Below are 26,220 nucleotides of genomic sequence, written 5' to 3' on the forward strand. Positions count from 1 at the left end.
GCCAGACTGGACTCATGTTCAGCCCAAGTATTACTTCTAGGTCAGTGCAAATGGAAAATCGGTATTATGACTCCTAATAGAAACTGCACAAGTGACCAATCATGAAGTAATTAATTACAAAAAGAGAAACAAACAGAGAAGACTTTTGTTTATCTAAACTTCTCTGTAGCTTCTTGTAAGTAATCATCACTCTACCCCTTTTGGAACAGATTAACAGTAAGGAAAATCATGGAAAGATCAAGTAGAAAGTAAAAGATTTCATCATATAGGTAATCTGAAAAAAATACATCAACCAACAATAAAGGTTTTATTCAATAATGGCTTGTGTTCTTCAGACACTTTAAGCTAATGTGTCTGAAATAAAAATATCATCATCTTCTCTTAACCTGCTTTCCTGACCTTCTCTGTTTCTTATCTTGCTTGCTGCTGCTGCTGCTGCTGCTAAGTCGCTTCAGTCGTGTCCGACTCTGTGTGACCCCATAGACTGCAGCCCACCAGGCTCCCCCATCCCTGGGATTCTCCAGGCAAGAACACAGGAGTGGGTTGCCATTTCCTCTTCCAATGCATGAAAGTGAAAAGTGAAAGTGAAGTCGCTCAGTTGTGCCCAAATTCGTGACCCCATGGACTGCAGCCTACCAGGCTCCTCCATCCATGGGGTTTTCCAGGCGAGAGTACTGGAGTGGGTTGCTGTTGTCTACTGCCACCATTATTCTTTTGGCAGAACCGTTTTGTCCCTTTGGTATTTTTCACTTAATACCACCAACTGTTTCCCAATGTTTCCAGCTACACCTTCAAATCCTTCCCTTCCCCCACCACTGTTGCTTTTTGTGGAAGCCTTTTTTCTCCCCTGTAGGTCTAGTGGTAGGGATTCTAAGCTTTGGTATCCACCTTGTCCAAGGTCAAATCCTTGTTTTGAAACCTGGTGATTGTGAGATCTTAGTTTAGAGCTTTAAATTTTTGTTTAGTTCTCTCATCTAAGTGGGAATTTTAATTGTGCTTTCCTTATAGGCTTGTAGGATATGTTTACAATACTTGTTAAGGCTTAGAATATTGTTGTGCCTAGTAAGAATTAGCTGTTTATATTGATTCTTGCATAAGATTTTAAAGCAGTTTCCCAGCTGATCTCCCCCACCCCCCGCTTTTTTTTTTAATCTCCCTCAGCAATTTACCTGTTTTCTGATTTATTTTTTGTCCTTTTCTCACTCCAATGTTTGGTTGGCTCCTTGATTAAGAAACTAATACCCAGCTAGCTCTTGCTGACAGTTTTGAGACCTAATCTGTGTCTTGTCTTCAAATGTTACTTTGATCCTTTGCTACTCTTTAACTTCAAGTTCACCACCAACCCTTCTGAAGTTGGACTTGTGTTCGGCTCCTTTGACTATTGGCTGGCTTTAGCCATCTCAAAATCTCATCAAGACAAAGAGCCGTACCCTTGCTTGATCTAGCTATCCCACTTCTGGGTGTGTATCCAAAAGAAATGAAAATAGGATCTCCCATGTTCAATGCAGCATAACTAAGACATGGAAACTACTGAAGTGTCCATCAATGGATAAAGAAGTGAAGTAAGTCAGAATGAGAAAAACAAACGTTACAAATTAACACATATATATGGAATCTAGAAAGATGATACTGATGAACCTATATGCAGGGTAGCAATGGAAACACAGAAACAGGGAAAAGACTTGTGGACACAGTGGGGGAAGGAGAGGATGGGACAAATCGGGAGAGTGGCATTAAACACATACATTGCCATATGTAGCAAGCCAATGGGAATTTGTTATATGACACAGGGAGCTCAAATCCAGTAGTCTGTAACAATGTAGAGGGTGGAGATAGAGGGAGCCAGCTGGGAGGGAGGTTCAAGTAGGAGGGAACATATGTATACCTATGGCTCATTCATGCTGATGTATGGCAGAAACCAACACAATATTGTAAAGCAATTATGTCCAATTAAAAATAAATACATTTAAAATTTAAAAATAATAAAAAAGAAGATTATATATATATATATTTTTTTTTCAAGGAAATATTCTTGGTCCATGAGAAAAAAAGGAAACCCTGCCATTTGTGGCAATATAAGTGAAATAAGCCAGGAAGAGAAAGACAAATATTACTCAGTACCACTTATACATGGGAATATTAGAAAGAGTCAAACATAGAAATGGAGCAGAGAAAGGTGGTTTCCAGGGTCTAGGGGGTAGGGGAAATAGGGAGAGGTTGTTTAAAGGGTACAAACGTTCAACTATAAGATGAATGAAGTCTGAGGAGCTAGTGTAAAACATGGTTATTATAGGTGATAACACTGTATTGTATAATTGAAATTTTCTGAGAAAGTATAACTTAAATAGTCTCACCAAACAGAAGATACCTGTGTTAGGTGATGGATGTGCTGATTAATTAAATGGGAGGAGGGGAATCCTCTTACAAAGTTTATAAGTATCAAATTACCATGATGTACACTTAAAATGTCTTGCAACTTTATATGTGCAACTATAACTCAACAAAGCTAAAATAAAAAATAAATAAAAACCTTGACTGGCTCTCTCCATTTCCTCCCTTTATTTGCAGAGTAAAAATCCAGCCTGGTGTTGGCTGTACGGACCTTCAAGCTCTGGTCCCAGCTCACCTTTTCTGGCTGGTTCTTTTCCCTAGGTCTCATTCCTCTATCTTACTGTTGGTCTTTTCAAGTGCTAGAATATTTCTCCAGCCTTTTTTTTCCTCCAGTGAAATAGTTCTTCTCCAAAGAGCGCTACTAAAATATCACCTCTCTGTGAAAAGCACCTGGGGAATATTCACGCTCACCTCTGTGGGTGAAGGAAGCCATTGTGAACATCACAAGTAGTGACAGAATAAGAGCATTTGCAGCCAGCACATTACTAGTCAGTCACTGTTGTCAAAACTTCACATGCTCATTTAATCTTTTGATCAAGTGTGAATATTCACTATTATTACCTCCACCTTGAAGACGGGAGTATAAAACTTAGAAAGGGTAAGCAACTTACTTAAGGTTTCTCTAGCTAGTCAGTCACTGAACCAGGATATTAACCAAATCAGGTAGTCCCAGAGTTATCATTAACTTCTTGACTCTAAAGCACTCCCTAGTATTGCTTCTGGTAGCATTTCACTTGTGTTCATAGTATCTGGGTGATTTTTATACATGTTTATTGCTTTACATTGTCAGCTTTCAGTGTTCCCCTGTTCCTGGCACTATTACTGTTCAAACAGTTAGTGCTCCTTAAATGTCTGCCACATCTGAGGGAAATCTAAACCTGCTAATAGGAAATAGTTGCCCTGAGAATTCTGCCTCTAGCTCTCCTGTATCAAGACTCATTCACAATTTGATGAAGACTTCAGTTGATAAAAGGTGGACCAGAAAAAGGAATGCATATCTTCCTATGTCACTAAATACCTATGTAATTTTAGATAAGCCACTTAATCTCCCCATTTTTGTTTGTTCAATGGAGACTTTAACTCTTGAAATCTGTCATTCTCCCAGGAGTTCTGTGAGGGTGAAATAAGACACCCAAGAGGAAGAATTCTAAGACCTGTAAAAGGCCATGCAAAGAGAAAGGGGACACATTCTAATCAGTAAAACACATTGTTTACAGTAAGTAAATGATGTGTGTGTGTGTGTGTGTGTGTGTGTGCCTGTGCTCAGTTGCTAAGTTGTCTCCAACTCTTTGCAACCCAGTGGCCCACCAGACTCCTCTGTCCATGGGATTTTCCAGGCAAGAATGATGGAGTCGGTTGCCATACCCTTCTTTAGGGTATCTTTCTGACCCAGGGATTGAACCTGTGTCTCTTGTGTCTCCTGCTTGGCAGGTGAATTCTTTACCACTGAGCCACCTGGAAAACCCCTAAATGATGGTGCCAATTCATCTTAATTCTTAGTAAGTGAAGTTTCTAACTTTTCCCACTTCCTATTTCTCTTGGGCAATGAAGTGTCCTGAAAGAGGAAATGTTTGTGCTAGTTTTGAACATCCACCATTTGTCAAGACAGAAGAGAATCGCTGGCTCCCACAGCTCTGGAAGGAGACTTTCTGTGCTTCTCATTTGTAGATGATGAGATTGTGTTCAGAGAGGGAACAACTCATGTGAGGGGTTACCACATCTTTCTGGACAATATGGACTACACAAGTGTGTCCTAGGTAGATTAGATAAGTGGAAAAAAAAGACTCTCTCTCTCTTTTTTTTTTTTGGTAAAACTGAACAAAACAATGAACACAACTAGAGAGCTGGCAAAACGCAAAGGTTGCAGAGCCCCATTTCTGGAGTCAACCTCTCGCTCTTCCCCCACACTTACTAGGATGATTTCGGTGAGTTAATTAACCTCTCATCCCTTAGTTTTGTAGTCTGTAAAACTGAAATAGTAGTGTCCATCTTTCAGGATTATTTTTAGGATATGATGAGTTAAACTGTGCAAAATTCTTAGACCTGCACCAACCACAGAGTAAGCCCTAGATGCTTGTTAAATAAATAAAACAACATGTGAGAATTTAGCATTTTTGGAATTTGTACATATTATGAAATTGAAGGACTGTGTTTTCCACTTGCAAATTAAGTTTACAAAACTTCATGAGTTATGTTTCTGTTCTTCCAAAGATTTTCCTGAGTACATGCCCAGGCAGAGCTTTAGCTAAGTCACCAGGAGTGACCATGAGATTAATTGTCAGAAGGTTAAATTTTTTTTCAATTTCCTGGAGGTTACTGTTGTATTTTTAATTGGCAGTATGTTGGCAGTTCAAGTCAATTTTGAAAACAAATTCTCCAGCAGCCAACTGCTGATGGCTTCTCTGCCAAAAAAGGGTATCTAAAACTTTTCATGATCAATAGGCTACCAGGAATAATGAATACACTGAAATGTTGTGTTGTGTTGGATACTAAGAAACTGGTTAAGTTAGGAAATTATGTTTTGCAATTACCCAAGGTAAATGCTGATGGTGGCTCATAAATACCCCTGTTACATTTGCCCTCTTGCTCAAATTCACAATGAAAACCCCTGGATGAAGTTTAATTTACTGAATCAATTATTTTGACTGAATAAGGGCACTGAGATTTTACTGGGTAGATGTTATTATGAAGTAAATTTAAATGAAAACATGCATATAAACACACAATCAAGTGCTCAATATTTTATCTTTTATATTAGTTCCTAACTATTATCTAGTAAGCTTTTTGTCACCATAATGTCTTTCGAATAAATAGGGAAGTGATTACTTTAGGAAAAATTAACTGGGGCATAGAAAGAGAAAGTGAATGATTTGGAATTATCTAAGGAAAAGATAACAACTACAGACTTGACAGCATTTATTTTTCAAAGAAAAAGTATCTGTGCTCACATAGAGTATAGTAGCTAGGGATTTCTTTTTATTTTTAATGCAAGTGTAGTTGTTACAATATTATACTGGTTTTAGGGATACAACAGAGTGATTTGATATTTTTGTAGATTATATTTCATACAAGTTATTACAAAATATTGGCTATATTCCTTGTGTTCTACATTACATCTTTTACTATAATTTATTTTAAACCTAGAGTTTGTATCTTTGTTTCTTTTCCCCATCATCCCCTCTCCATACCCCTCTCACCACTAGTTTGCTCTCTGTATCTATGAGTCTGCTTCTATTTTGTTGTGTTTTGTTTCTGTTTGTTTATTTGTCCTAATTTTTAGATTCCACATATAAATGAAAAAAGAGCATTTTTCATTCAGACAGAAAGACTGACTGACTTATTTCACTAAATATAATGTTCTCCAGGTCCACACTTGTTGTTGTTGCAAATGGCAAAATTTCGTTCTTTTTCAATGGCTGGGTAATATTCCTCTGTGTGTGTGTGTGTGTGTATACCACATTTTCTTTATTCATTCATCTGTTGATGGACACATATGTTGGTTCCATGTTTTGGCTGTTGCTAATATTGCTGCTTGACAGCCCTAGCACAAGAGATAAAAAGAAGTTAATTTAAAAGATATTTCAGAGAGAAATTGACCAGAGTTTAGTGGCCATTAGATGGGGGCTGGGAGCAGAAAGTAAGGGGCCAATCATTCTAACTTCAGCAACCTGGCAGCTAGAGATACCAATGAATAAATGATGGTGATCATACCAGTACATTTGGTGGGTGGTTTGATCTATATCCTGGCTTGGGTGTTCAAAGAGCAGTGGGCAACTGGCCAGCTTAGGGGACAGCTAATCCTTAACTCATGGTCCAGGTGTCATCAGCCACAGTTCTTATTCATTTCTCACTTTGATTTGAGAGTTATTAGAGTCAGACAGAAGACATTCTAACTCTTAAATTAACTCTCAGTAGATCACATCTATCACTCTTGATCAACCAGTCAGGCTGCCCCACGGGAGGCCCCTGTGTGCTTCTGTTACCTCCTTCTTAGAGCCTTGTTTGTTATTCCCCAGCATCTTTCCAAGGGAGTTGGACTGATTTTTGTCTGACAGTCTTCTCAAACATCAAATTCAAGATGTGTGCTTAACTTAACCAGATTGGGACTTACTAATTTTACCTTTTGTTAAAAATGAGTAATACATTTGTTTTGCAAAAAATGTAATAATGTCTATTGTTTTTTATGCAGAAAACCTTTGTCATGTGCTACTTCTTTTAATGCTGTCATTTGAGGCACAAGCAGCAGAACTAATATTTCAAGTCTGCATTTAATAAATGCCTATAAAATACATACAGTTTCTAAATATTGAGGATATTTAGTCTATGTTAAAAAACACTCAAGAGGTAATATGTAATGTGTTTAAATATTTGAAAGACTAACTCAAAAAACAATTTTCTAATATACATGAGGAAGCTTGCATTCATGTAATTTAACTATTTTATCCAGTAATTTCAAATCTGGGACAAAATAATCTAAATTTGTAAAAAAATAATCTAAATGTGTAGATATATACACAGAGATATTTATCTCAGTGCTATTTATATTATAAGTAAAAAAAAAGTAAAAGGGGAAAATCTAAATATTCAAAAGCTAGGGAATACAGTCAAATACAATATGCTGTAACTATATAATATAATATTATGATTGCCATTAAAATGATATTTACATTTTAATAATAAGGTTAGTACATATGAAAGTATGCAATGTAACAAAAGGATAAATATTTGGTATGGTTGCAATTATTAATGAATGCACATCTATGAGAAAAGATGTCACTTATTATTTGTTGTTACCTCAAGGTAATGGAGGAGGAAATGGTAACTCACTCAAGTATTCTTGCCTGGAAAGTTCTGGGGACAGAGGAACATGGCAGGCTACAGTGCATGGGGTCACAGAGTCAGCCATGACTAAGCAACAGCATGCACGTCAAGATAAAGGAGCATAGTAGGACTGTGTGTTGTGTAGTGTGAATATGTCACGTGTTGTGTGTTGTACTTCCCAGATTGCTGCCATGAACACGAGTGACTTTTATAAATAAACCACTCACCCTGCCAACTCCAAAGGAGAAAGAGGAGGAGGAGGAAGAGGAGAACGAAGAAGGAGCAGACACGCAGATTACTGTCAAGGGCAGAACCAGGATCCATCCTGTTGGAAGTTCAAGGAAGGCTGCCTTTGGGCTCAGCATGAGGAAGGCTGTTCTGCAGTCACCTGCTTCCCTGAAGAAGCAGGAAATACCAAAGAGGTATTTCCTTGAAGAAGCTGCTCCCTGGTAATGACAGAGGGAGTCTGCCAGGGAGCTGGATGGGGGAAGGCTCCCTGCAAACTTCTGGGTTCTCTGGTTTGGGGGACCTAAGTGCTCCGTAACTCAGCAGAAGCTTGTTTCTTTTCCTACAGAAAACATTTTGTTTTTCTTTTTTTATTTGCATAATACTGATAAATCTTACATTCGTGCCAAAGGAATGAAAACCCTTTCTTTTCTGCCTTCCTGAGAACATAAAATGAAATTTAGAATGAGTACTGGCCTCTTCCCTGGTGGCTCAGTGGCAAAGAATCCTCCTGCCAATGTAGGAGATGCAGGTTAGATCCCTAGGTCCTGAAGATCCCCTGGAGGAGGAAATGGCAACCCACTCCAGTATTCTTACCTGCAAAATCCCATGGACAGAGGACCCTGGCAGCCTACAGCCCATGGGGCTGCAAAGAGTCAGACATGACTGAGTGACAATGTTGACTGAAAAGTGAAAGTGAAAGTTGCTCAGTTGTATCTGACTCTTTGTGACCCCATGGACTATACCATCCATGGAATTCTGCAGGCCAGAATACTGGAGTGGGTAGCCTTTCCCTTCTCCAGAGATATTCCCAACCCAGGGATCGGGCCCAGGTCTCCCGCATTGCAGGCGGATTCTTTATCAGCTGAGCCACAAGAGAAGCCCAAGAATATTGGAGTGAATACCCTATCCCTTCTCCAGAGGATGTTCCCGACCCAGGAATCAAACTGGGGTCTCCTGGATTGCAGGCAGATTCTTTACCAACTGAGCTATTAGGGAAGTCCACAATATTGATTGGCCTCTTATTAAAGTAACTTTCAGCTCTCTAGCTTTGAAGCTGCATGGGATCTGGTGGAGAATATTCCTGCCGCCTCTGTGCAGGTGATTCAAGCCCGGAACTCTCTCAGTCAAGTCAGACTTCATCAGGGGGCTCTCTGTGACCCCCCTTGGAGATGTTTGGTGCCCTTGCTTTTCCTCCTGGTGGCCTGGGTTGGGGTCCTCTGTCACTCTGGTCCTTGTCCCCAAGCACCTGCCTGCTGCCTCGTGTTTTCATGTCATCTTTTCAGTCCTGTGCCCAACTGCTTAGGGCCCAGATCATGGTTAGGGGTGTAATAATAATATGAATAAAACCTTTCTAATATAGCAATGAAATGAATGTGGTCTTCTTTTCAAGTCATCTGCTTCGACATGCTGGGATTTTCTTTTCTTCATGGCTAACAGGGAAGGTGGTGACTGGTGAGGGAGGGAGTTTTAAATCTGCAGACCTTTGTGGATCAGCAAATCATAGGCCATATCTCATATGGGTTCAATAAAAGTCAGTTTTATGACATCCCATTTTTATAAAAATATCAACATTTAAGTCAGGCTGATGATTTTTTTTAATATCTTGTCTTATGTTTTTTCTTTTTAACAAATGTCCTTTTTCCTCACAGTTGCATTGCATCCTCTGCGATCACTTCTTTAGGGATGTGGCTTTCTGCAGTACTGGTTCAGGGAGTGTTAACAGGGCAGGGTGATTTTGTTCTTTCCTAAAGAATCTGCCTGCAATGCAGGAGACCCCGGTTTGATTCCTGTGTCGGGAAGATCCCCTGGAGAAGGGATAGGCTACACAATCCAGTATTTTGACCTGGAGAATTCCATTGACTGTATAGTCCATAGGGTCGCATACAGTCGGACACGATTGAGCGACTTTCACTTCAGTTCACTTCAAGTGAATAGAGAGACCCATTGGAAAGTTTCATTTTATTTGTCTACTTTGTACAGATGACTATGTTTTTGGTAAGTATCTGATAAATTGGCAATTTTTATTTAAGCTTCCAAGGGGAAAAGCAATGGCTCTAATAACCAACATTCACTGACAAATAGTAGCAATAAAAATGTCCACAGTTTCAATATCATGTAGAATTGAGATTTTGTCATCATTATGAATTGTGACCTTCTAGGTTACTGATAGCAGATTATGTTTTGTTTGTGAGATGGTTTGTGTGTATACGATGAAGGAAAAAAATCAAAGCAATGTATCTTAACTATATAGATTTTGTACATAGGATTATTATTGATAAAAATAATTTCATCCTGCTCACTTTCCCCACAGAAGATTCTAGTAGGAAAATGCTTTTTCAAAGGTTGTTTTATTTACTTCTCTATCTCACAGCAAAGGAACTGACATATAATAAATATATATTGAGTGAATAAATGAATTAATAAATTTTTTTCATTATGACATCTTAACCTGGGTCAGTGCCACTGAAATAAATTACTATTCTACTCTGGGAACTTTGACTGCACATGTTGGGTTGTTTGAGATACTTTCCCATATTTTCTTTATTTGTGTTGTTGAAAATAGTGGAATTTTAGAGCATTCACATTTTAAAATCACTCACTGAGTTCACTGTTCATTGAGATAGTGCAGGACAGGGAAGCCTGGCATGCTTCAGTCTGTGTGGTTGCAAAGAGATGGACACGACTTAGCGACCGAACAATAAGTGAGTTCATTAGTTCCGACAAAATGATGTGACAGAAAAAAGGATAGGTGAAGTCATGGGTTATAGCCCTACACCAAGAATATCCTATGTAGCTTCTTAATGTTTTATTTCCTCACTGGCAAAGAACGCCACCTTCTCTATCTGATTCTAACATTTGTATTGTGCTTGAAAAAACTATGTATGAAAGGCTGTAAACACAGAATGTAAATGTTCATTATAAATAACTTGTGGCATATTTATGAAATAAATAGAGGTATCCCCTTACATATCCTGTATATTTTACTTCTTAAGAATGCCACAAAAATTGAAGGAAAAAGAGGATGGAGAGAGGATTAGTTTGATGGTCAGCTTGTCTAGCAATAACACCCAGTTATGCAATCAAACACTGATCTAAGTGTTGCTCTGAAGGTATTTTGGAGATTGCTTTGGAAATGTGAGTGGTCTTCATCCAATCAGTTGAAAGACTTGAAGCAAAAACTGAGTTTTCTTGAAAAGAGAATTCTGCTTCAAGACAGCATAAAATTTGCCTGTGTTTCCAACCTTATCGACTGATCTATAAATATCAGACATGCATATTTATATGTATATATACATATGGGATTCCCTGATGTCTCAGGTGGCAAAGAATCTGTCTGCAATGTGAGAGACCTGAATTGGATCCCTGGGTCAGGAGGATTGCCTGGAGAAGGAAATGGCAACTCACTCCAGTATTCTTGCCTGGAAAACCCCATGGACAGAGGAGCCTGGCGGGCTCCTGTCTGTAGGGTTGCACAGAGTCGGACACGACTTACTGACTTCACTTTCACTTTCATATACACATATATATGTATGTATGTACACATACACATATATGTATGTACATATATACACACACATACAAATAGCCCAAGGCTTGACATATAATAAATATACATTGAGTGAATAAATGAATTAATAAAATTTTTTATTATGACATATTAACTTGGGTCAGTGCCACTTAAATGAATTGACTGATTTGACTTACAATTTTTCAACTTCACCAATGATGCAAAAATGAAGTACATTCAGTAGAAACTGTACTTTGAATTTTGATCTTTTCCCTGGCTGGCAATATGCTGTCTGGTAGATCCTTTTTCGTGGCGTGGGGCGTCAGCAGCAACTGCTAGAAACCCATAGTCCCCAGTCAGCTATGAGCTCATGAGGGTAATAAATTGATACACTTACTATTCTCCCCCTAGACAACCATTTTTTTTCACTTTCAGCACTGTATTTAATAAATTACATGAGATATTCAGCACTTTATTATAAAATAATCTTTGCATTGGATGATTTTGCCCGACTAGCGGAAGTGTTCTGAGCACATCTGAGGTAGACTAGGCTCAGATGCACTGTTCAGTAGGTTGGGTGTATTGAATGCATTTTAGACTTAAAATATTTTCACCTTACCCCACTGGTTTTATCAGGACCCCACTATAAGTTAATAAATGTATATGTATATGTATGAGGTGGTTTTGTTTTCTACGATACTGGGAAAGAGTAGGCAGAGAAAAGTCATGTTTGTGTAATTATTTTCCACTTTATAGTGTCTTTTCAGACCTAGTAACATTTTTTTATGTTTGCAGTATGACACAACAAATCCATGTATGGTGAATCAGAAAACTGACAAGCAATGCAATTTAAAACGTACAGCTGTTCCACTAACAGTTTTGGCAATGAGAATCCCAAGAGTTATCTGAGCCGAGTCCCTACACCTCAGATCAAGCATAAATTTCCAAATGTTTTGAAGCTGAGGCTCTCAACATTAACACTGTGCTGTCAGTCTGCCAAATGGGAAGTGGTTTGTAATTGCACAGACGTTCCCCTTGGTATTTAGGTAAACAGGAGTACATCAATAGAGTTGGTTTTGTGGAATATAATATATTGATTGATTCTCTTTAGAAGCAGAGAACTGCAATACATTCAGACCTAAACAAACAAAACAGAGAGTTTGGGGGAGAAAAACAAACAAACAAACTTGCTTTGAACAGCAGGAGACGACGTTTTGGCAGCTGAGCAGGGCAAGAGCTTCATGAGCCGCTCTTTAATGCTGCGCTTGGTGCTGTTCTGAGTGTACAGGAAACCTAGAAGATATGGGATGGGTTCTGTTAACGCCAGCTGCAGAGAGAAACCTGGGGCATGCTGCTCTGTGTGTCAGCAGATGCCATGGCAGGCAGGATCTGGGTGCAGCCATATTTGCTCAGGCAATCACAGGCAGGGGGCTGGGACCCCAGAAGGAAAAAAAAAAAACGAAAACAAAACAAAACTAACTAAATCCTGGTTTTCCCTTTTAGGTTTATTTTATGTTGCTTTAGATAATGATTACCCCATGAGCAAAGAATCATGCAAATAAATATTTTGAGCAGCAAAAATAAGATTTGCGGACTTTTGGAGGTCTTAAATTGGGAATACAGCAAATATCACTAAAAGAGTGAACTGGATTGAAATTTCAACATTCAAAGCAGTGTAAACGGCCCACGTGACATTTTCTGCACTCATCACTCCCGTCTTTGCTTCCAGGGGAGTGGGTGCTCTGCATAAATCATTCACACCACAATCACCTGTTAGTACCTTTGCCTTCCCTGAAAGTGAGAAAATTGATGTCCTTGATATGCAGCTTCATTAGCATAAGCTGATGTGCCCAGAGATGGGACATCCTTCACATGTGGACATTAATGGATGGGGCTTATTCAAGCAGAGTGATTCTAAAAGACATAAGGAGTATTCACACACTGTTAACCCAGGAGTAGATGGAGCAGTATCTGTGATTTCAAGTAGTTAGTGAGGACTCAAGGAAAATCAGTAGTGACCCAGCGGGCCAGCTAGCAAGCGCTTGAAAACCTGCTGGTGCCAGGAGCCATATCTGTCCAGCTCATCATCAACTTGCCCATTCTGAGTGACCAGAAGCCTGAATCTTCATGTCACTACATAGATTACTGCCCCAAATCAGTTTGGAAAGTGTAGAATACAAGCAAGAGCAAAAGGACCAATTTAAATCAAGGTTAGAGCACCCTTAAAATATGAATTTGGCAAATGGATGCCTTGTTACTTTATAATTCCCGCCTTGGTGTTATAGAAAAGTCCTGAGTGCAAGGCTACTGTTCTATTTCCCTTTGGAGCTATTCATCCTACCATTGGAGCCCATTGGCTAAAAAGCCTGATAGATAAGATAGATGTTGTGTCAAGATGACAGCAGATGACATAGATCATATTGGATCATTTCCCTATTTAAAAAACCCCCTAAAACTTTCCCACTGTCTTTGAAAAAAATCCACTTTCTACCACGGACCCCAATCCCTGCACAATCTGGCCCTTCCTCACTCTGACAGCATTGTTCACCATCCTCCCTGCTGCCTGACCACCAGCCACTGGCCACACCACCCTTCCTGCCTGTTCCCACACTAGGTCCCTCCTCTGCCCTTGACACTTACATGGTGTGAAATATCTTGCTTACATGATAATGCCAAGTGCTGGTTGAGAGCCTGGCACCTAGTAAGAGATCAATAAATGTCTGACAAATGAGTGGACAGATTCACTTTCCATACCAAGAGAACACCCAATTTCATTTCCTAGATTAGCATCTAAGGAAGCTTTTAAACTTGTAAAATCAATCTGATCTACATACTGCAGACTCTGGTTAGCTTCTTTGTACTACATTTCTAAAGGGACGCATCTATCTAAGTATACTCTCCTTGCAAACCTATCTGGGATATGATGACTTTGCTTTAGCTTTTCAAGCAGGACATTCTGCTTCTTCCATTGGTGTCCTCTCAAACCTTCATGCCACTGTGTGTATAGTCAGGCGGGTCCTTCAACAATTACCAACTTCTACCAAGGACGAGATGGTTGAATGGCATCACCAACTCAATGGACATGAGTATGAGCAAGCTCCAGGAGTTGGTGAAGGACAGGGAAGTCTGGCGTGCTGCAGTCCATGGGGTCACAAAGAGTCAAACAGGACTGAGTGACTGAACAACAACACCGCCTGCTCTTACAAACTTCAAAACTGTTCAAACGCACTCATCTTGATAAAATTTTCCTGTCGGTTTGCAGCCTTCCAGAGAGAAGAACCCCCTCCCTCCTCTGCTCTATCTTCTCTGTTGTCCCTGATTCACAGCACCCCCTCCATTGCTCTGGGCATCACCCCCTCTTGCAGAGATCCTCTCCTGTCAAGAAGTTAGAAAGGAAACGTTCTACTAACCTTCAACAGTAAGAGAGAGACTATTGTTACCTCTTAACTCAGCTTCTGTGTTTCAGATTGGACTTCTTGATATCTAGCCAAACTTTTCATACTGTTCATAAGCTTCTCAAGGCAAGAATAATTTGTCCACCTGATGTGAAGAGTCAATTCATTGGAAAAGATCCTGATGCTGGGAAAGATTGAGGGCAAGAGGAGAAGGGGGCGATAGAGGATGAGATGGTTGGATGGCATCACTGACTCGATGGACATGAGTTGGAGCAAGCTCCTGGAGGCAGTGAAGGACAGGGGAGCCTGGTGTGCTGCAGCTCAGTGGAGTCACAAAGAGTCAGACAGGACTTAGCAACTGAACAACAACAAGGCAAACTCTACAATCATGCCTGAAACTGGCACACAGCAGACACTTGAGAAGTATTTGCTGGTTGCTCAGTTTCCTCCTTTTCCTTTAAATTCTGATATCTGCCAGACTCACTCTCTCTTTGACAGGTTCCTAGACCCTCAGGCCTGGGTGTGGAGAAGGGAGCTTTATGCTGCTCAAGTACTTAAGTATTAATGTTGATCTCCCTGCCTTCAGCCCCACCCCCAAATTAGTAGTTAATGTTGTTCTTGCCTGGAGCATCTTTTGAACCCTCACGTGGGAGTATACAGGTTTTTTGTTTTATTACTTCAAGCCAAGTGACCTTGGGCAGGTTATTAATCTTCTCAGTGTCATTGTCTTTTCTTTACAAAACAAAAGGCTTTATATTAAAAAGATCTTGGTTGTCAAAACATAGTTTTAAAGTCCATTTTAGGAATATATTTAAATGTAGATTGTATATGGTAACTGCTGTTGCTGCTGCTGCTGTTAAGTTGCTTCAGTCGTGTCCGACTCTGTGCGACCCCATAGACGGCAGCCCACCAGGCTCCCCCGTCCCTGGGATTCTCCAAGCAAGAACACTGGAGTGGGTTGCCATTTCCTTCTCCAATGCATGAAAGTGAAAAGTGAAAGTGAAGTCGCTCAGTCGTGTCCGACTCTTTGCGACCCCACGGACTACAGCCTACCAGGCTCCTCTGTCCATGGGATTTTCCAGGCAAGAGTACTGGAGTGGGGTGCCTGCCGCCTCCATATGGTGACTACCTTAGTTTTACTGTGTTTTCTCCTCAGTGAGAGCTTTAGCTTCCTGCAGGTAGGACGCGGATATCATGGACTCTTCAGGCTCTCTTTTGCACTTTATCTCTGTCTCTCCCTTCCAGTCTCTCCTTCTCAGCTATCAGATCACTCTGCACTTTTCCCCTTAGAGTGTCTGAATGTTCAAGCGTGGTAGTAAACAGCCTAGGTAGATCCTGGCACCATGGTCTTGGGTAACTTTATTTACTCTGAATCTCAGTTTCCTCATCAATAAAATGGATTAGTACTAGTATCTACCTTGTACTATTGTTAGAGTCTAATGAAACAATACATAAAGCACTTAGCATAGTGACTGTCCATAGCATACTTTCAATCAATGTTAGATATTAATTTTTCTTAGTCCTTTGAGCATACATCCCAGTCCTTTCTACATGCTACTATCTTTGTCTGAAATTGTGTTTTACCTTATCGTGGCTTTCTCTTCTGCCATGTTTGAGATTTCAGTTCCATAATCACTTCCTAAGGAAAACTTTATCTGACAGACCAAACTAGATAATGAACAGCTTTATCGTAAGCTCCTATCGTTTCCTATATTTATCCTTCATAGCATTATCAGAGAAGGCAGTGGCAGCCCACTCCAGTACTCTTGCCTGGAAAATCCCATGGATGGAGGAGCCTGGAGGACTGCAGTCCACGGGGTCGCTGAGGGTCGGACACGACTGAGCGACTTCACTTTCACTTTTCACTTTCATGCATTGGAGAAGGAAATGGCAGCCCACTCCAGCGTTCTTGCCTGGAGAATCCCAGGGACGGGGAAGCCTGATGGGCTGCCGTCTATGGGGTCGCACAGAGTTGGACACGACTGAAGCGACTTAGCAGCAGCAGCATTATGAGAAATATAATTAAAACAATTGATAATACAATTATGTTTTTGACATGTCTTCCCTACTACAATGTAAGATTGAAGATTTCTACTTCCAGTCTTTAGAGAATAAATAACTTACTGGAAGTATTGTCTCACCATAAACATATAGCTGGACAAGCATACCTCAGAGATATTGCAGGTTCTGTTCCAGACTGCTGTGATAAAGTGAATACAGCAATAAAATTAGTCACATAAATTTTAGGTCTAGAACTTAATTACAGAACTTGCATTTATTCTATACTGTACTTTATTAAGTTTGCCAAAGCATTATGTCTAAAAATCATTGTACAAATCATAATTTAAAAATATATTATTGCTAAGAAATGCTATCATCTAAAAATACAAGGTTGCCACAAATCTTCAATTTGCTAAAAAATGAAGTATCTATGAAGCACAATGAAGCTAAATACAATAAAATGAGGTATGGCTGTATGTGAGGCAACTGTTCTCAAGCACTGAACAATAAGCAATGTAGAACTATAGTACTGGAGAGGGAAGAAGCTCCTGAGATGAGCCCCATGAATGCCCAGCTCCCTCTGCCAGGGGCATGTTCCTTCCATAGATCAGAGGCATAAGGCACAAGCTCAATATACTGAGGTAGAATTTGCAGGGCATGGTGCTGGAGAAGAGAGAACTGTTATGTGTGTCAGAGGAAAGGACCCATGTAAGAATTAAATGTGGCCATTGTGATGTTTCATTGTATGTGTTAATGTAACTGAGCTAGAAGTTATCCAGATAGCTGGCGAATTATCATCTCTGTGTATGTCTGTCTGTGAGGATGTTTCTAGAAGAGGTGAGTTATTTAACTGGTAGACTTAATAAAAAAGAATACTTTCATTAGTGCTGGTGGACATCATCCAAGAGGTTAAGGGGCTTGAATTGAACAAAAATGTAGAGGAAGGCAGATTTGTTCTCTACCTGAATTCAATATCCATCTCTCCCACCTTCAGACATTGGTGCTACTGTTTCTTAGGTTTCTGGACTCTAACTGTGATTTACATCATTACCCTGGTTCCCAAGTCTTCAAGTTTGGACTGAAACTATCATCAGCTTTCCTGGGCCTCTAGGTTGCAGATGGTAGGTTGTGGGACTTTGCAACCTTTGTGATTGTCTGAGCCAATCTTTCATAATAAGTATCTTTCTGTTAACCTGTATATATCCTGTTGGCTCTGCTTCTCTGGAAAACCCTGACTAAGACAGTCATTGACCAAGGCCTGGGTGATGCATGATCAGGGACATACTTCACAAGACTCAGCAAGTAAACTGTTGTAAGACAGAATTGAACAGAGGTGTCAGAAATCATTCAGTACTATGAGATACTGGAGTTCTTGCCAGGGCCAAAAAAGATAAATACATAAATAAGAGGAAGAAAAAAAGTGAGAAAGAAGGACAGAAAGAAGTTGCACTGTTGCACTGAACACTTCTGGCATGCACTTGAGAGCTCAAATGGACTATGCTTTTAGAGTAAGGATCATCACCCAGAGTAAGAGCCACATCCTGTAACTAATAATGAAATAAAAATGGACCTATCCTAACATTTAATATAATAGAATTGTAGTTGGCAAGACCAGAAGTGCTAATAACTGTGGAATGCCTTCCAGAACATTACTCAAAACATTTTGAAGGAAGATAACACAATCTAAACTCCCTACAGTGTACTACAACAAAATCCATCTGTGCTACCAAACATTAGCAGACATGTGAAGGACTAGAAAAACGTGACCCATACTCAAGAATTTTTAAAAAGCAGTCAATAGAAACAGACCCTGGGATGACACAGATATTGGAATTTCAAGGAAAAAATAGCCATAAGAAGTAAACAAGTGAAACATTTCAGCAGAGAAATTAAACCGCAAAAGGAATCACATGGAAATTTCAGATGAGGAAAGCAAAATATATAAAAAGAAAAAAAATTTTTAGATGGGCTTAATAGCAGATAGCATATTCAAAAGCAGAGACATTACTTTGCTGACTAAGGTCCGTCTAGTCAAGGCTATGGTTTTTCCAGTAGTCATGTATGGATGTGAGAGTTGGACTGTGAAGAAGGCTGAGCGCCAAAGAAAGAATTGATGCTTTTGGACTGTGGTGTTGGAGAAGACTCTTGAGAGTCCCTTGGACTGCAAGGAGATCCAACCAGTCCATTCTGGAGGAGATCAGCCCTGGGATTTCTTTGGAAGGAATGATGCTAAAGCTGAAACTCCAGTACTTTGGCTACCTCATGCGAAGAGTTGACTCATTGGAAAAGACTCTGATGCTGGGAGGGATTGGGGACAGGAGAAGAAGGGGACGACCTAGGATGAGATGGCTGGATGGCATCACCGACTCGATGGACTGAAGTCTGAGTGAACTCCGGGAGTTGGTGATGGACAGGGAGGCCTGGAGTGCTGCGATTTATGGGGTTGCAAAGAGTTGGACACAACTGAGAGACTGAACTAACTAATAGCAGATTGGGGACTCCTGAGGAAAGAGTTGAGAGCTTGAATGGAGGTGAAAAAAGACAAATCATCCAATCTGAATAACAGAGGAAAGGGATTAAAAGATAAACAGATCCTTAGTGATTTGTGAGACAATATCAAATAGTCTAACATAAATGTAATTAGAGAACCAAATGAGACAGGAGAGAAAAAATAGAAAAATAAATGGCTAAAACATTCCAAAGTTGTTTATAAACATCAGTGTACATATCCAAGAACCTTGAACTTCAATAAAGAAAAGTACAAGATGAATTACATATAGGTATGTTGTAGTCAAATCTTTGAAAAAAGTTAAAAAAATCTCTAGAAAAAGCAGACTAAAAGGACATGCCTTACATATAGTGGTAATAATATGATAATGGTTTTTGATCAGAAACAATAGATGACAGAAAGCAATGGAGTTATGTGCTGGAGAGAATAAAAAGATTTTCAACCCAGAATTCCATATTCTGTGATTAGATTTTTTAGAATGAAGATGAAATAAAGGTATTTTCAGATAAACTAAAGCTAAGAGAAATCATAGATACCAGACCTGCCTTAAAAGCAATACTGGAGGAATTTCTTCAGGCTGAAAAGAAATGACATGATACACGAACTGAGAGCTACACATAGAAATGAAGAACACTGGAAACTGGAAATATGTGAATAAATATAAAATATTATCTCATTTTCCTATTTCCTTTGTTTAAAACAACCAAAAATATTGTGGGGTTTATTGCATCTGTCAGTATTACATTTCTGACAATAGTAGCATAAAGTATGGGGGGAAATAAATGAAATTTTACTGTTGTACATTTTACACAAAGTGGGACAATATTAACTCTAAGTAATCTGAATAAGTGAAGGAGACATAATCTCTAGATGCTGGGAAAACAAATGAAAATAATAAAAGGAGGTGCAGGTAAATATCTAGTTGAGGAATTAAAATGCAATATCAAAAGTATTTGATTAACCCCAAAGTAGTCCGGGACAGAATAGAGAAATCAAGAGACTATATAGGAGAGTAGACTTAACATTCTACCATATCATGAAACCAGAAACTAAATCTTTCTTATTCATGACTGTATGCCCATTACTTTCCACAGTGCCTAATATATAAAGTGTTCAATCAATATCTAATGAAAGCATGAAATTAGACTCTTTATCTTACACGATGGTCTCAAAATGTGCACATTGGTGGCATGTCTGTAACTGGCAGATTCATTTAGAATCTGCATGATATGCTTCCTCTTAGCATGGAAGAAGTGTCCTCTTCACTAACTGGACATCTGGGTGTGAAGGCAATCTACTAAGGATGCTACTGAGTGCATTCCCCAGCCAAGAACACTAGAAAGAGATTAACTGGTGAAGGCAGGTCAACCAGCAAAGTGCCTTAATATGGATGGCGTTTTACACCCATAGAAACCAAGCACTCTTGGATAGATTAACTGTATCACATAAATATTTATTTACTCATTGATTTAAAAAGCACTTACAATAATGCATATGTTGTAAATAATATTTGTTGTAGAATTGTGGATGCACAAGTGGTCATACAAGAAAAAAATCCCTGCTCTCCAGGGTCTAACCATCTACACTGATGGTAACCTCTATTACATCCCGTGATGGATAATTCAGTTTCTTCTATTAAGCCTGAATTCTCTGAGGGGAGGACTCTGTTCACTGATTAATACATTATTCAAAAAAATTTTATTGAATGTCTTCAGTGTGCTTTGTACTATCCCAGGTACTAGGAATAATTCCCACTTTAATTGATCTTATAGTCAGGAAAGAAAAAGTAATAAAAATAAGTAGCAAAAACTAAAGTTTGCCAGATAGAAAACAGGACTGAGAGCTATTGCTGAACAGGTTGAGACGTAGAGTGGGAAAGACATAATTTTCAGTGTGGTGGCCAGGGAGGTTTCACTGGAGTTACATATCAGCAAAAATACCTAATGAGCTGAGAAAGTTTCTTATCCCACTTTGGTTATTAACAACCAGCACATGTTAGGCACTAACATATATATTAGAGATTCATCTTACTCATTTCTTAATTCACTCAGTATTTTTTAACACAATGGACAGGTTAATACCTTAAATTAATCGGCTACATAAACTGCTGAATCCAATAATCTATCATAAATTTATTGCCTTGCAAATCAAAATTAAGCCAACTCCCTTATCCCTGCAACTAAAAGTTAAATCAATGTACTAGGGTACTAGTATTTAAAAAATCAGGAAACAAAATAATACAGAAAAGAGAATACGAAGTAAGTGTGCAAGTAAGTAGGCTACTGTAAATTGTAATATAACTGAATGAAAATTCATTCGTGTTTATCAATAGGAAAGGTTTCATCTTACAAAGCCTGACACTATGAAGTGAAAGTGAAGTCACTCAGTCGTGTCCGACTCTTTGCAACCCTGTGGATTGTAGCCCACCAGGCTCCTCTGCCTGGATTCTCCAGGCAAGAATACTGGAGTGGGTTGCCATTTCTTTCTCCAGGGGATCTTCCCAACCCAGGGATTGAACCCAGGTCTCCTGCATTGCAGGCAGATGCTTTAACCTCTGAGCCAGCAGGGAAGCCCTGACACTATTAAGAACACAACCATTACCTCAGTTGCTCCGTATTTCTGACCCCTCCTCATCTCAACAGTGTATAAACAAGTGGTCATTTTCACAGACTGCTTTCCAGTTACACACAAAAATTGCAATTACATGTAAATGACAGGCTTCCAGGTGAATGATGGGCCATGAATTATGAAATCAACAAGTAATGATGAAGGTAATGGAAGTAGTAATCTCACCATAATGAGAATTACCCTTATCTTTCTCCTTTATCTAGGAGAGCTGTTATCAAGAACAAATGTTTCCTGTGGCTTTGCACGGGAATAAAGGCTTCTGCTCCATAATTCACATCCCTGTTTAAGCTTCCATCTGGTGCTTCCAAATTATGACCAATGTTTTTCTTCCTAGATCCTAAACATGCGGGTGTCTGTTGGAGGAAAATGGCTAATAATGTTTCCACAGACATGGTGTCTTCCATGAATCAATAACTATGACAAAATCAGTAGGCATTGAAGTGACCCTGTGATCCTGTGTGGATCTCCTTTGAGTCTGTGACAAGCTGCCTTGTGGGCAGTCACTTGGGCTGGAGTGACTGCAAATAGGAACTTTCCACCAGCAGGTCAATTTTTAAAATGGGCTTGGAGCTGGGGCTTCCCAGTAGCACGTGGTAAAGATTCTGCCTGCCAAAGCAGGAGACGTAAGAGACACAGGTTTGATCCCTGGTTTGGGAAGATTCCCTGGAGAAGGAAATGGCAACCCACTCCAGTATTCTTTCTTGGGAAATCCTGTGGACAGATGAGTCTGGTGGGCTACAGTCCATGGGGTCTTGAAGAGTTAGACACGACTGAGCAATTGAGTGCGCACACACACAGGGCTGATAAATACACACACACACACACACACACACACACACACAACAGAGTTCATTTTACCTTTTCAAATTTATTCTTGAAGAAACAGGACTCTAGAAAATTTGGAGTATGTACTCTGATGATAATTCTTGCTGAAAATTGCTATCAAACCACATCAATTGTTACTGGATGCTATAGTCAGCCCCCAGTTATAATGACTTATTTTGAAGAAGGGCACCAGCAGAGTCAGTGGCCAGAAATCAAGGGGAAATGCCTACATTTAATTTTGTAGCTATGAATTTTGGAGCCATCACACTGACCTTCCTGTTTCATTCTGTCTGATTGTAAACCAAGTAGCCTCTTTATTAGTTAATATAGAAGGTGGGAGCCAGAAAGTGCTTGAATATGCTGGAAGCAATCTACAGACTAGATCTAAATGCAAATAGAATAAATTTGACTCTCCTGAGAGTTGCCACTTGAAGACACCTGTTTCGTGTAAACGAATGCTGGTCTGTCAGCCTCTCTGTGTCTTTCCTGTGTTTCTCTCTGCCTTTGTGTCTTTAGCTGTTCCTCTCACTTTCTTCAATCTTTCTCACTTCCTTACCTCTGTGTCCCTCTCCCTCGCTGTCTCTGTGTTTCTCTGGCTCCATGTCTGTCTGTCTCCGCCCTTCTTTGTGCCTATTTGTGCTCTCATTTCCCTGTCTTTCTCTGCCCTCTGTCTCTCTGCCTCTGTCTCAGTAGCTCTCTCAAGCAAGACAGGGTCCCATTTGATTTTCTTTACCTTTGTGTTGACTGCACACCTCATGAAACATTTAGAGAGAGCCTTAGTCAGCTTAGGTATGGGATAATCATTGTAAACTACTGCTAGGTGAATGTCAGTAAAGGACTAGACTGGCAAAAGCTGCAGCGCTTTCCAAACCAGTACTGAGTGCTCCCGTTCATTCACATTTCTGCCCTGCTCTATCGGCAAAGCTCACAAGAGCATGTTAACAGAGAGCAACAACACAGCAAAGGTGTCCACTTTCTTTGGGATCCTTTAAGATTCATCATTGGCAACAACCCTGTAAAGCAATTTTCCTCCAATTAAAAAACAAACTTAAAAAAAAGCAAATAAAGAAAATAATCATCATTGAAGTCTAATTTTCCTTTGCTCCTCTGCACAGATTGCCCAAACTTCTTATAACGCGATACCTTTTGTATGGGGTTGGGAAATTGTTTGGAGCTCCCTATAGGTATGGTGACAAGGTCTTCTGTTGGTCCAGGACAGTGCCAGTTTACGCATTGTCCCAACATTCAGTTTGTTAGCACTCCCTTTTTGTGTTCAAAATGTTCTGGTTTGGATGGGCAAATGGTCTAGTCATGGTGTATTAGCAACTGGTAAGGTCCGTTCCCACAGAGTAACGTGCAGTCATTGACTCCATTCAACTATCAGTAATGTAAATTGTACAACTTCATTTTTAAAATGGTATTTAAAACTAGCTAAAATTAGTAGGCAAGATGAAATAAGGGTGAAAATATACGTATTTGCATAGGATGGAATATTATTCAGCTTTAATAAAAAAAGGAAATCTTGCCATATGTGAGAACATGGATGAACCTAGAGAGCATTAAGCTAACTGAAATAAGACAGTCACAGAAAGATGGAATTCTACTGAGAGGAAGCCTCCAGAACAGTCAAATTCATAGAAGCAGAGACTAGAATGGGGCTTGCCAGGATCTGGGGTTGTGGGGAGGGGATACAGTGTTCCCCTGTATAAAGTTCAATTACATGAGATGAATTAGGTCTGGAGATCTGTTGTATGCAATACAACATAGCACTTCTAGTTAAGCAGACACTGCTGTGCACTCAAAAATTTAAGGGGGTAGATCTCATCTTATGCAACAAAACAATGTAAGTAATACAGCTACATAAAAAATGCAATATAAAAATGTAAGTAACTTGGATAACATTTGTAGTGGAGTGACTTACAGCTTTGGAGTCAGTACTGGTTTGAAAAAGTTCTTCCACTTTTTGTTCATGAGAATTTGGGAAAGTAACTTAAGCTCACTGAGCCTCTTTGATCTCAGCTGTATCACAGGAATGATAATAATTCAGCCTTTGCTATGTCCTGAGGTGTTAGGAGGTTCAAGTGAGGTTACATATACATAGATCCTGGCGAGATAAATGTTCTCCTCTGAAATGTGTTTAAGGCTTAGCACCCAACTCAAAAAGGAGTATTTCAAAATAGATAGCAGTGTCTTTTTTTTAATATATAGTAGCAATTAAAGCACCCCCCAAATCTCTATCTTGCATATTGTCCCTTTAATAATAATTGTACTATAAATATGAATTAAACCTAAACCCAAATAAAACTAAATACAAATAACCTCCAAACTAAATACAAATAACCCATTTAATATATATATATCATTAAAAAATATATATTGTTTTAAGTGCTTTTAATTATTACCTATTTTATAATTTTAAATTTTCCTTTGGAATTAGTCAATCATGTATTTGAAATTAGAAAGCTAGTTATAACTGAGTAAGATTGAGTCTTCTGATGACAAGAAACCACAAATATAATTTATAAATCAAGTTTTAATAAGATTTGATATTATAAAGTTCACTTTCTTGTTAATCAGAGTGTTTATTACATAATGAGTCTTTCTGCCCCTCCACTATCCCAGTCATATTCATTTTAGTATAATCTAGGCTACCCCGTTCATCATATGATTGGCCAGTTACCCGACTACTCCCCTTTAATAACATGCTTGAAAAAATTAAAAAAAAAAAACTGTTTCCCTTTATTCATTCTACTCAGGTCCTTTTAGTATAAAATCCTATAGAGTATCATAGTCTGTTGTAAGAACTTTGGCTTTTAGGCAGAAAGTGACACATTTTGAGCAAAAGAGTGAGGTAATCTAATTTAAGTTTCATTCTAACAATATTCATTGCATACCTACTAAGAAGTGGCAAACAGAAACCTAGTTTCTGCTCTCATTAAACCTTGAGGAAGGTAAATATGAATAAAGAATTAAAAAATAAAACAGAAAATTTCTCTAAATTACACTTGAATATGATTTTGCCCTAAGAAACAATAGAGACAAATGCCTAAAATTCAGACTTCTAACAATGACAGTAATAAGAACTTTCCATGTGCCAAGTACTTTAAAAGCATTGTATCATTCAATCTTTACAAGAACTCCACATGGCAGATAATAGTATAATACAAATCACAGGTGAGGAAATTAAGCTTACACAGATGCATGCAGCTTATAAGTGGCAGTACCTGGATGTAAGCACATGTCCACCTGTTTGCCTTCTGGGTCTGACATTCTGACTTCTTTACTGAACTCATAATGGCTCCAATAAATACCTAGACTACTTCACTTGCTGAGTGTGTCTAATTGTGTAGCCTTCAGCTACAGGATATTGTTTCACTTCGTAGAGTGATTTTTATTTCCTTCTATGCCCCTTCAGTTAGGTTTCTTAAAACTCATCTTATCTTGATGAGTATATATGAATATAGTATTGAAAACTTGGTGACCTGCATTCTTCTACCAGAAATATTGCCTCTAATTCTATTTTTTACAGGACATCCATCAAATTCCCAGTGGTATTAAAAAATAATAATGCAGTTGAAGAGAAAGCTGCAGTAGGAGATCCAATTTCTTCATCTGAAAAATAGGGGTAATAATATGTGACATTCACTAATCTCAAGGAAGTTAGGAGACGAATGAAGTAATTGTCTCTGCAAAATTTCTCAAATGTAGAAGAAATAACATATAATCCATTATAACTTCCAGTGTGAAACAGTAGTTCCCTATCCTTTTGAGCCTCTGTATTCAATCTTAATCTTTCACCAATGTATTTATTCTATAGAACTATTTGTTTATTAGTTTAACAAATAGTATTTGTTGAGTATATTGTAAGTAAGACCCTGTACTAGAGACTTGGAATAAAAATAAAATAAGATATG

At 39.0% G+C, this 26,220-nt stretch overlaps 1 protein-coding gene across 4 annotated transcripts in view; it reads right to left on the bottom strand.

Moving 5' to 3' along the window:
- Nucleotides 1–26,220, bottom strand: part of KCNIP4 (potassium voltage-gated channel interacting protein 4) — a 1,308,521-nt gene that overhangs the window by 125,467 nt on the left and 1,156,834 nt on the right. Inside the window, exon 2 of one of the 4 annotated variants that reach the window (XM_069593779.1) lies at nucleotides 12,140–12,241. The exons of the other annotated variants lie outside the window; for them this stretch is intronic. Within the exon in view, the coding sequence (XP_069449880.1) occupies nucleotides 12,140–12,241 (102 nt within the window). The remainder of the gene's footprint in view (nucleotides 1–12,139; nucleotides 12,242–26,220) is intronic. 4 annotated transcript variants of the gene reach the window in all.

This window comes from Ovis canadensis, chromosome 6, assembly GCF_042477335.2.
Source record: "Ovis canadensis isolate MfBH-ARS-UI-01 breed Bighorn chromosome 6, ARS-UI_OviCan_v2, whole genome shotgun sequence".
NCBI lineage: Eukaryota > Metazoa > Chordata > Mammalia > Artiodactyla > Bovidae > Ovis > Ovis canadensis.